This window comes from Macrobrachium nipponense, chromosome 43, assembly GCF_015104395.2.
Source record: "Macrobrachium nipponense isolate FS-2020 chromosome 43, ASM1510439v2, whole genome shotgun sequence".
NCBI classification, from domain to species: domain Eukaryota; kingdom Metazoa; phylum Arthropoda; class Malacostraca; order Decapoda; family Palaemonidae; genus Macrobrachium; species Macrobrachium nipponense.
The window spans coordinates 45,159,095-45,171,130 of record NC_061104.1 but is presented as its reverse complement, the minus strand read 5'-3'; the positions used below and the strand labels follow the sequence as shown (position 1 = coordinate 45,171,130).

At 42.2% G+C, this 12,036-nt stretch overlaps 1 protein-coding gene across 3 annotated transcripts in view; it reads left to right on the top strand.

Moving 5' to 3' along the window:
* Nucleotides 1-12,036, top strand: part of LOC135213708 (uncharacterized) — a 107,551-nt gene that overhangs the window by 75,894 nt on the left and 19,621 nt on the right. For all 3 annotated transcript variants that reach the window (XR_010314187.1, XR_010314188.1, XM_064247815.1), the window contains exon 8: nt 4,036-4,116. Coding sequence is in view for 1 of the 3 variants with exons in the window: in XM_064247815.1 (XP_064103885.1) it covers nt 4,036-4,116 (81 nt within the window). In the remaining 2 variants the exon portion in view is untranslated. The remainder of the gene's footprint in view (nt 1-4,035; nt 4,117-12,036) is intronic.

Sequence of the window (12,036 nt, the reverse complement as noted above, 5' to 3'; positions counted from 1 at the left end):
GACCTAGCCTGGTGGCTGGACGACAGGAACCTCGTAAGAGGAGTGCCTCTCCGCACTTCTCCTCTCTCTCTCTCTCTCTCTCTCTCTCTCTCTCTCTCTCTCTCTCTCTCTCTCTCTCTCTCTCTCCCCCCCCCCCCCCCCCCCCCCCCCCCCCCCCCCCGAGGGATGGAGCGCACACCTGGAGGGTTGGTGGCTGCTGGAGTGTGGGATCATCACGACAAGCACCTTCACATCAACGTCCTGGAGCTCAAGGCAGCGTTCCTCGCTCTCCAGGAGTTCCAGGACCGCCTGATGGGACACTCAGTGGTGTTGATGTGCGACAACACCACGGTAGTGGCATACGTCAACAAACGGGGGCCTAGTATCCCTCCCGTTGCACCAGTTGACGTTGCAGGTGCACGAGTGGGCAGTGGCTCACTCAATAGAGCTGTTAGTCTGCTACATTCCAGGCAAGAGGAATGTAGTAGCAGACAAGCTCAGCCGTCGAGATCAGGTGATAGGGACCGTATGGTCCCTACACCCAGACATGGCGGAAAGGCTCTTCAAAATGTGGGGGCGTCCAGTCGTGGATCTGTTCGCCACCCGGCATAACAGGAAACTTCAGGTTTTCTACTCGGCTGTGCAGGACCCATGGGCAGCTGCAGAGGATGCTCTCCAACACCCGTGGGACAACCTCTTTGTTTACGCCTTTCTCCCGTTCTGTCTGATTCGCAAGGTGATCAGCCGAGTGCTGGTCACCCTGAATCTCTGGATGATCCTGGTGGCTCCCAAATGGCTTCAGGCAATTTGGTATCCGGACCTGCTGGCTCTTCTTGCAGGAACACCGAGAGATACTCCCCCTTGGCACAACCTTCTCGTCCAGCCACAAGTAGAACAGTACCACTAGTCAGTCCAGTCCCTTCACCTTCACGGCTGGCTGTTATCCACCATCTCTTGCGAGCGAGAGGCTTTTCTTGCTGAGCAGCAACAGAGATGGCTGGGTACATCAGGCAGTCCTCTGCAGCTGGTGTACCAGGGAAAAGTGGGCTGTCTTCTGAGCGTTGGTGTCGTAGACAGCGGGATCTATCTCCTTTCAGAGCCACTCTTCAGCAGGTAGCGGATTTCTTCGTCTTCCTTCGCCAAGAGAAGCTCCTCTTTGTCCCCACAGTCAAAGGATACAGGGCTGCCCTGGCCCTAGTCCTGAAACTGAGGGGATTGGGTATCTCGAACTCGTTCGAGATCTCCTTGCTAATGAGGAGCTTTGAGAGGTCTTGCCCACCCAGGGAACTCAGGCCCCCGGGGTGGGATGTGGCTCTCGTCCTTAGGAGTTTGACTTGAAGACCCTTCGAGCCACTCCGAGAGTCGTCAGACAGGGATCTGACCCTCAGGACCCTCATCTTGCTGGCCCTGGCATCGGCAAAGAGAGTAGGGGAACTTCATGGCTTATCCTTCGACGTCAAGCATACCAGGGGATGGGGATCTGTGACGCTCGATTTCATCCCGAACTTCGTAGCGAAGACTCAGAATCCTTCGGTCCCTGACGACCGGTTAGAGTCATTCACGATCCCCTCCCTACTGGACTTCAGCGACAACAATACGGATGAGATGCTACTTTGTCCTGTGAGGGCGCTACGGCGCTAGCTGAAGAGAACTCGGCACCTCAGGCCTGAGCGTCGACGCCTCTTCGTTAGCACCGGGGTGACCAAGAAAGAAGTGTCCATGAACACTCTTTCTTTCTGGCTGCGTGAGGTGATCAGGAGGGCGTACGAGAATGATGGTAGCGACGACATCCGTACCCTTCGTCCGAGAGCCCACGAAGTCAGAGGTATTGGTCCTTCCCTTGCGTTCCGCAAAAACTTCTCTGTGGCGCAGGTCCTGAAGGCGGGGGTCTGGACCAACCAGACCACCTTCACCTCCTTCTACCTTTGGGATATAGCCCACAGGTCTTTGGACACTTTTTCCTTGGGACCCATGGTGGCTGCTCAACAAGTTGTGTAGCTTACCTAGCACCCAAGCGGACAGAACAGCGTCGCATCCTTGTGTGACTGCATGAATGGATGAGTGAATGAGAGTGTGACTGGCTTCTCTTCCCCATCTTTTTCTTCCCCTCTACCTGTGGGTAGAGGGACGCGGTCGTCACTACGCTGGAACAGGAGACCAATGCAGGTGAGCTACTCAACCGAGCCCCATCCTACCCATTTCATTAGGGATAGGAGCGATTATCCACCACTTTCCCCAACAAGGGGGGGGGGGGGGGGGGGGGGGGGGGGGAGTGGAAGCCAACTAGAGACAAACCCATGACTTCATATTGCCTCTTGCAATAGGAACAAGTTCTTGCTTGCTAGTTTTAAGAGGTACGCTGGCCTCCCTCTTATTACTTGGGTCCAGAGGTCTGACCATTGATCCTGTGGTACATACCCCAATCATTGGGCAGAGGCTAGGATCCCTCCCTCTGCTCTTACGACCAGGGAGGGAACCAGGTTGGACGAACACAGTCTGTTCATTGACTCAGATTCCTCCCACCAAGAAGTGAGTCTTCCTATTGTTAAAGGACCAATGGTTTGTATTTGTATCGGAACAAATAACAATTTGTCGAAAATTGTATTTTTCCTAACTATACAAACTTGAGGTCCTTTACACATAGTCCCACCTCATGCCACCCCTCACTCTGTGTTTTTCTTGGGCCTAAAGCAAAGTGAATCTTCACCTCCCAGTCGCGCGGTGCGCTGACTGTCGGACAAGCAGTTAACTACCGAACTCCTTTGTTCGAAGCTTACGACCGGTTCCAGCTGCAGCAAGTTACATTCCTATTGTTAAAGGACCTCAGGTTGTATAGTTAGGAAAAATACAATTTTCGACAAATTGTTATTTTTGTAATACAGTAAAACCATTAAAATATTCAAGTATAAGCATTTGTAGAGGATTTTCTTGTGTTAGAACTATCAAAATAGGCAGTTTCTAAAAAACTTAATTATATAGGGGTTCTAAGTATTCGCGGATTTTAGCTATTGGCTGGGGTGTCTGGAACACATCCCCCAAGAATACTTGGGTTCACTGTAACTACAAGTCCTTAAGATTTTGAAGCTTTGTGTTATCAACTCATTTTACACAGTGCATTAACTCCAAGGAAGCATGCAGTAGATGGTGCTAAAGGCTTCTTGCATCATGCTTTCAGCTCCAGCTGCATTTATTTCGGTCTTTTATGTTTAATTTGTTCATTTTGGTCGTTTTCTACTTAGCTGTCCAGTAGTTTTGCTTAATGCTACCTTGATGCTCCTCTTGTCGCCTTGCATGGAAGACTAAATCCTTTGGTGTAGCCTAGTTAAAACCTAAAACTGACGCAGTGGTCTCAGTAAACTAGTAATAATTAGTATATGTAATGCTACATTGAGTTGCTTTGCTCCACCACCTACTGGTATTAGTTTTGATTTTTATGCCACATATGCAATAAAGCATTTTGATGAATAAACAATAATAAATTAATAATTTCTACTGTAACTCAGATTATAAAACTTATTTTCTCAATCCTAATGTTGAATATGACAAAGGAAGTTTTTATAATGTACAAAATAAAAGTGTCATTTAAGATAAGGTTTTTAATGAGATTTTAATTTTAAGATCAATAAAAATAGATACAGTGAACGCCTCTTATTCGCGGACTCTGGATTTGCGGACTCACATATTCGTGGATTCCTCTATGGGCATCATTCATGGGAAATTCACCTTTTCACAGTATTTTTCTATGAGAAGTATACGCAAATTACTGGTTTTTTTTATAAATTTTATCATAAAATGCACTTTTTGTGATAAAACTTAAAAAACCAGGTATAAACAGTCATTTTTACAGGGGTTCCAACTCCTATTCCTGGATTCTAGGTCTTTGCAAGGGAGTCTGGTACGCATCCCCCACGAATAGGGGGTCCACTGTACGTATTGTTCTTAAATTTGTTGCCTGACTGGAAATGAAAGCACAGGTACCTTACATACTTGTACTTAGGGAGACAGTGTGCAGTTTGTTAGCTAGTTTTGTTGACTGGTGATTTGCTTTCTTTGCAGAGTTTATTGGTGTCTCCAGTAACAGGACTTCTCCGTGTACTTTTGAATTGTTTAGGAGCGTGTCCTAGGTCTGCACATCAGGTTTGTAAATTGCTCTTTTTTTAGTGATAAAAAATGACTGTTTTTTTAAATTACAACCTAACATTTTACAGTTTCCTCTATATAAGGTCAAAATCTATAGAATGCTGAAAATTATAATTGAATAAGCAATGGATAGTTAAAAAGATTGGTGGGACATTCCTTGAATCAAAAGCCTTTTGCATTTATTTATTTATTCATTTATTGATACTTAGTAGCAACCTCACTTGACCTCTTCATATTTTTGCATCTTCAGTCTTCACTTTCATTTACTTGGTTAGCAGGATTTGGGCGTTTGTTTTTATGAATGTGATACTATATGTTTTGGGCGTCAGTTGATGATTGTTACTCTTGCAAATGAACGCCCCAGTTCTATACCGACACCTTTTATTTAGGTGAGCGAGTCAGAGACTTCTGACATGTCCAATTTAGCAGTTCTCTGGTATCATAGCAATATTTTACTAGAAATAGTGCTAAAGAGGACACATTTCACTGGGCGACACGGCTTCCTCGCCCAGAAATAGATTTTTCCTACGTCAAAATCCCTTTTGTAGGTCATTCATTGGTTGTATCTACAGTAAACCTCCATATTCGCATTCTCCAGATTTACAGACTCACACATTTGCGGATTTCTCTTGGGAACGTTTCCACGCATTATTCGCGGAAAATTTGCACATTCGCGGTATTTTTCTATGAGAAATATCCATAAATTCCTGTTTTTTTATATCAATTTCATCATAAAATGCACTTTTTGTGATAAAACTATTAATAAAACCAAGTATACAAATTTTTTGTGGGTTTTTCTTGAGTTTTAACTAACAAAATAGGCTGTTTTTTAGCATTTTTTATAGGGGTTCCAAACATTTCGCAAGGGTTCTAAAAGTCTGAGTTCAACGGGGTCGGGCGTGTCTGGTACGCAACCCCCACCGAATCCACGGGGAATACGGGGGGACCACTGTACAGGCAGTCCCCAGTTATTGGGGACTCAGTGGCAATCCAGCTTGTCTAGTGCCATAAAATTGGTGATTCATGGCGCCATAATGGGCCTAGTTTTGGTTACATACCTAAAAGAGGATGCCATTCACGAATCTCGGCGCCACAAGCGCCATAAATTGCTGAGTTTCATTTAATGGCAGTTTTTTGCTTATCGGCACCCTGCCCAGAACGGAAGCCCAGCCGATAACTGGGGACTGGCTCTATTAAGCTTCTACAGAAATATTGAGGTATCTAAGCAAGAGTTCTTTGTGTGACAATCACCATGAATGTGAAGTGCATTCAAGAAATTTTTTTCAATCAAGTCATTTTGCACTTGAGAGTTATTTATTTCTGCAGTATATCCATCTCATTTCAATGACCTTTCTCCCCTTGGGTTACCTGTTACATTGTTTCTGATATGACACTCTGTTGATTCACATATTTCACGGAGCGACACGGCTGAGCCCAGAAATAGATTTTTCCTACGTCAAAATCCCTTATCTGTGGCGTCCCATTGGCCCCACCTGCTTTGTTTTCCGTTTCTTATTTATTGTCTATCTATTATCTTTGGTCTCTTTCCACCTACCTCTTGAACATCTCTAACTTTACTTTGCTCCAGTGTCCATCTCTTGATTAAAAATTATTCCTTGTATGGAAGATTTATGACTAGATATGGATTTCTGTCCTTGAATTTTCATAAAAATAATAGTAATGGAATGGTCATTTGTTTAATGAAGTTTGCTTGAAGAGAGGTCTTTTTACAAAATAATAATTGTAATAATAATGAAAATAATTAACTCGCTCTTCTTTATATGTACCGCTCATAGTGTCCTCAGCACAGCACACTTGATTAGTAGTAATAAAGATGCTCTGTGGCTTCCTTGTAACCCCGAACTTCATAACTTTTCACCATTACTCTCTATCTAGTTAAACTTAGTAGTTCTTTTTGTTCTGTCCTAGTTGTCTAACGGAGCAACTTTATCTTGCTCCAGCGATCCTTATCATTTAAGAAATTCCTTTAGACTAGCCAAGTTGGAATCTAGATAGTTATCCACACTACCAAGCTAGAAATCTTGATCATAGGCTGCCCATGATTCTAAAAGTGGTGCAGTAGTCTAGTTAAAACTACAGTGGACCTCCGATATTTGCGGGAAATGTGTTCCAGAACCCTCGTAAATAGCCAGAATCTGCAATTACATAAACCCATTTATATAAAAACACTTAAAACTGCCTATATTGTTAGTTCTATCAAGTAAAAACCACTAAAATGGTTAACCTAGTTTTTATTAGTTTTATCACAAAAATTGCTTTTAAACAGGAAATTGATAGGAAAATACAGTAATTTGTGGATATTTCTCATAAGAAAAGACCGTGAATATGCAAATTTCCTGTGAATGATTGGTTGATAGGGTCCATAGAGAAATCCATGAATACGTACGCGAGTCTGCGGATGCTGAGAATGTGAAGATAGGGATCCATTGTACTTAGACATGTGGGTGTTACTGCTTGTAATGTGTGTATTCCTGTCAGTCTCCTTGGACTTGACACAATAGAATGTCTGAAGGGGGTCACTTGTATGGTGCTTCTCCTCTCTCTCTCTCTCTCTCTCTCTCTCTCTCTCTCTCTCTCTCTCTCTCTCTCTCTCTCTCTCTCTCTCGTCTTCTCTCATCTCCCTCTCTCTCTCTCTCTCAATTCTCTCGTCTCTATACTTCTCTTTGTCCTCAGGCTGATTTTATGAGCCAATAAATTATATTAGTAAATGGTCGGTGCTAATGATGACATTTTGATAAGGTTGATTCCTTATTTGGTTGATGATTGTTGATTCCATAATATATTGAAGATTCTTGCAATTTCTGCTTCTGATTAGCTTATTGAACATCACTCAATCAGATCAGGCCAGACTGGAAGCTTTCTGCTATTTTGCAATGAAATCTTGCTTCATCAGGTGCCGAACTTTCTAGTGTTTTCCGTTGGGATCACATGGGGCTACAACAATGGCAGAAGACAGACCCAGACAACACTGTACTGGACGCCCACACAGCATGCAATTATTAAAAATAAAAATCTAGTTTTTTATTAGTACCCATTCTTAGTCACAAAAGTTACTACCCACACAGTAAATTTAGCAGCTATAGATGGAGGTTGACAATGAAGTGATTCCAGTAGTATTATTCCTACAAGACCTGTCAGTCATACAGATCCCTTATCCTAAAGTTTTGAAGACAGGAAAAAGTAGAGTAGCGAAGAGCAGCGGTTTGTGTGTGTGCACTTATCCCTTGAATGTGTCAGTTGAGTAGACAGACATGGCTACAGTCCTGGGTCCATCACTTGTCTAAGGTTGTGAGCGTAGATGGCCTGTGCTTTTTGTCTCTGACTAACAGCAACAACTGATAAAGGAGGCAGTCACTTTTAGTGGTGTGTCTGGTACACAGGCGTTTTTCCACATAGACCTGTTATTTACATAATATCCTGCTTCCCAACCTTGTTGATTGCTCATAGCTATTAGGTAGACTATACAGTAAATGAAGTTATTATCTACCTGGAACTCAGGACAACCTTTTTTAAATTTGGGAATAATGTGTCAAGAATTCTTGAAGACCACAAGTGTGGGGCTAATGTCAGCCTTGGTTTTGTAAAGAATATTGGTCTAAAAAGGAAATCCCCTTTTCAGGTTTGTCATCGTGGTGAAATGTTTGTAAGCATCTGTTCTGCCTTGTTGTATTCATCTTATCCACACCTGCGAAGAGAAACATTACAGTTTATTGCTAATATCATCAATGGAGCATGCCAGTCTAAAAAGTGGTATGTAAACAGTGTTATTGCATTGCAGCTGCAGTATGTACAGTGGTACCTCGAGATACGAAAGGCTCAGCTTACGAAAAACTCGAGATATGAAAGCAAATACGAAAAATTTTACGGCTCTACATACGAAAATTGCTCAAGATATGAAAGGTTGTTGCTGTAAAGTCCGAGATTCGCCCGGACCACCGATAACGATTTTGAAACTCACGCGCCGCCAACTGAGTAGACTCACCACCATCCTCCCGCTCTCCCATTGGTTCCTGATGCTAGTCACCGCCATGAGATCCTTCTCTCCTATTGGTCAGCATCCCTCCCATCATGCATCTACTACATAGCGCGTGCATCTTCGGCCACTGCACGGCATCATCTGTATCGTACGCACGCGGTATTCGTTCGTTCTAATGATTTCGTTTATTAATGTTAATTCATTAGTGATTTCGTTGTATGTACGTAAGTATACTTTGTCGTTGTTGTGTGAGAACTTTACTCCATACGTATACATACTACACATAATGTACAGTATATACGTAGTCATAGGTCCAAGAAAACTTGAAATCACGGAAAGAGGAGGTGCTCTCTTTGGAAACGAAGATGGGGATTATCAAGAAGTATGAAGCTGGTATGTGATTGAGTGTGATCGCCAAGGAATACGACCAAAATCTGTCGACAGTAGGCACCATCCTTAAGCAGAAGGATGCCATCAAAAGCAGCTACACCTTCCAAGGGCGTCACTATTTTGTCCAGCAAGAGGACCCACGTGCATGACGAGATGGAAAGGCTTCTTCTTGTGTGGATAAAAAAAACAAAGAAATCGCTGGCGATACGATAACGGAGACGGCAATCTCACACAAGGCCAGTGCTATTTTTCGGCGATTTGATTGCCCAGGCCGAAGACGACGGAGGAGAAGGGAACATCAACGCCAACCCCAGACTTCAAGGCTTCGCATGGGTGGTTCGAGAAATTCCGTAAAACGGACTGGCATCCATTCGGTGGTGCGGCATGGGGATGGCGGCCAGCTCGAACACGAGACCTGTGTAAGCCTTTTCGGGGTGTCTTTTCTCTACAAATGATTGCACATTATGAAAAGCAGCTAGAACATCCTTAATTTCTGCCGTTGTCATTGGGTCGTCCTCCTCCTCCTCGCTGCTGCTAGAGAGCTCCTCTCGAACGACGTTATGTTGCATGGCCTTCAACTCCTTCAGGTCATCCGTCATAAGCTCCTCTTGGTGCTCCTCAAGAAGGTCGTTGATGTCGTCCTCGTCGACGACCAGCCCCATGGACTTGCCGAGTGCAACGATCTCATCAAGATCTAGTTGCAAAAACAGTTTTCAGGATCGTCAACTGTTTCTGAATCTGCAGCACCAGCTTCGCCCACGTCAAATCCCACGAAGTCTCGGGCAGATATGACATCTGGCCAGAGTTTCCTCCACAAGGAATTCAAGGTTCGCCTCGAAACCTCCTGCCAAGCTTGGTCGATGAGTCGGATGCATACACAACATCGAAATTCTCCTTCCCAAAATTGACGCAAGGTGAGTTTGTGGTATCGGTGATGTTTGAAACAGCTCTTGAAAAGATGTTTTCGTAGACAGCTCTTGAAGTTCGATATCACTCCTTGCCGATCCATGGGCTGGAGGAGAGGGTGGTGTTAGGCGGAAGATAAAGAACCTTGATGAAGGAATACTCCGCTAGGATATCTTCCTCGAGGCCAGGATGGTGAGCAGGGGCATTGTCCAACACCAGCAGGCATTTCAGCGGGAGGCGCTTCTCTTCCAAGAATTTCTTCACTGTCGGGCCGAAACACAGATTTACCCACTCCGTTAACAAAAGCCTCATTACCCAGGCTTTCACATTAGCCCTCCACATCACTGGAAGCTTCTCCTTTAAGCACTTTTGTGGGCCTTGAAGGCTCGAGGAGTCTCGGAAATTGATAGACCAGTAGGGGCTTCACCTTGCAATCCCCACTGGCGTTCGAAACAAACAAAAGTACGAGCGTAAGCCTGTCTTCATGGGCTTATACCCGGGTAGCTTCTTCTCTTCCTCCGTGATGTACGTCCGACAAGGCATTTTTTTCCAAAAAAGGCCAGTCTCTTCACAGTTGAAGAATTGCTGAGAACTGTAGTTTTCCTTGGTCATCTTCTCGTCGAACGTCTCTTTAAAGGCTTCGGCCGATGCTTGCGCAGTTCGATGACGTTTGCCTGAGTCGTTTCAGGAACATAGTGAAAAGTAGGCAGAAGCAATCTTCCTTGGATAGTTATTTTTTAAAGAGGCCTTTAGTACTAGCAGGAAGAACCAAGTGATACTAAAAAACAGAAAGTTTAAAGTGGTGATGAAGTTAAAAAAAAAAAAGAAAAAAAAAAAGTAAAGTATAAAAAATTAAAAAAATTTAAAAATAAAAAAAAGAAAAAAAAATTTTTAATTTTAGTTTTTTGTAAAGTTAAGTGTTACAGTTTTGTTAATGTGTTTTGCAAAGTTTAGTTTATGTATGTTTTCCTTACACTTTTTTATGTGTTTCGTAAAGTTAAGTGTACGTACGTATCTGCCGTTTGTTCATCCCTCCCCCCCTCTGTTCGCCACTTTCGGAGATAGTCCGCACTCGAAAGGTAAGCTTCCACATTTTACTACATACGTACAGTATTTCTTGTATACCATGTACACTAATACACTTTATTTACAGGTATATTGGCAGTATGTGTCAAGTTACGTATTGAATGGTCCAAATTGTTGTAGTATTTCATTGTTTATAGGTCAATTTAGCTTCATTATGAAAAGCTTATGATACGAAGACCGCCTCGAAACGGATTAATTTCGTATCTCAAGGTACCACTGTATTAAGTTTTGATTGTCTCTATATAGCAAGTACTTTTGAGGCCAGGTTGTGTAGTACAGAAGATGGAAATTTTATTGAATGAGCCTTTAATAGGTCAGTTGCAGTCTCAGAACATTTGAAAAATTACTAATCAATATTTATTGTTAAATGTTTTGATAAGGTTATATTGATTCTTAATGGTCAAGTTAAAATACCCAGGTCCACAATTCCTTATCTGAAACCTTTGGGGTCATCCAGCCATGTTTCAGTTTTTGGATTTTTTTTTTTGGATTTCAGAACCGAGGCTTAGCTACTTCATAAAAAAACATCTAAAAGAACCATAATTTACTTATATACTTGTATATCATTCAATCTTTTGTCTCATGCAATCTTTAAAATTTTGTCCCAGAACATGATTTCATCACATATATATCATGCATAGTGCAAAATGCATTTTCAGTAATTACTAGAGGCTATGATTAACGTGTCATTTTCTTTTTCTGTAAATTATACTTCACTAGGCTTCCTATACCTGTCTCAGTTTTGAGAGATTCCACTGATATTGCATATTATATCTTTGTTAAATTTTAGCTATAATTAATTGAATTTACCTTGAAGCAACAGTTCAGTAGGTTAAATTCTGATTTTCATATATTCAGCCAAGTTTGCCAAACTTGTGGCTTGTATAAGAATTCATTTCTTTTCCCTATAATTAACAACCATTTGCTGTTGTGTGCAAAACATTGGCATAAACAGCACCTAGTAATGACATAAGCGACTGAATCGAAAACGGCTATTTGTCAGTTAGGTACCATGACTAATACATTTTTATAGTTGCATTACAGTTGTTGACTTGTTAAAAATTTGCTAATTTCCAGTGGTGATTTCCATAAATGAAAATGAAATAAATTTGTATTAGTTCTTGTCTCAATATAGAAGAAAGGTGTAAAAGAAAGTGTACCACTAAATATAAGACTGTTACTGCGGTTGAAGAAATGAATAATGGACAGGCTGCAAAATATTTTGGGAGAGGCAAAAGCAGTATCCAAAATCGGTGAAAGAGCCTCTTTACTTCAGTGAATTTACTGCATTTGTAAATAAACGAAGGTGCATTTTTAAACCCAGCTTTGAAAATTTATTTATCTCCAAAGTATGTTTCATTTAGCAACTAATTGCAGTGACGATGTCAGTTAAATGCATTCAGCTGATGATTTTAAAATGTAAGAGGTAATATCTTAGAGTAGTATTAGATCACTTCATTCATATTTTATATTTGAAATATGATAATAATATGACAGTGATATGTGACATATCTCTCTCTCTCTCTCTCTCTCTCTCT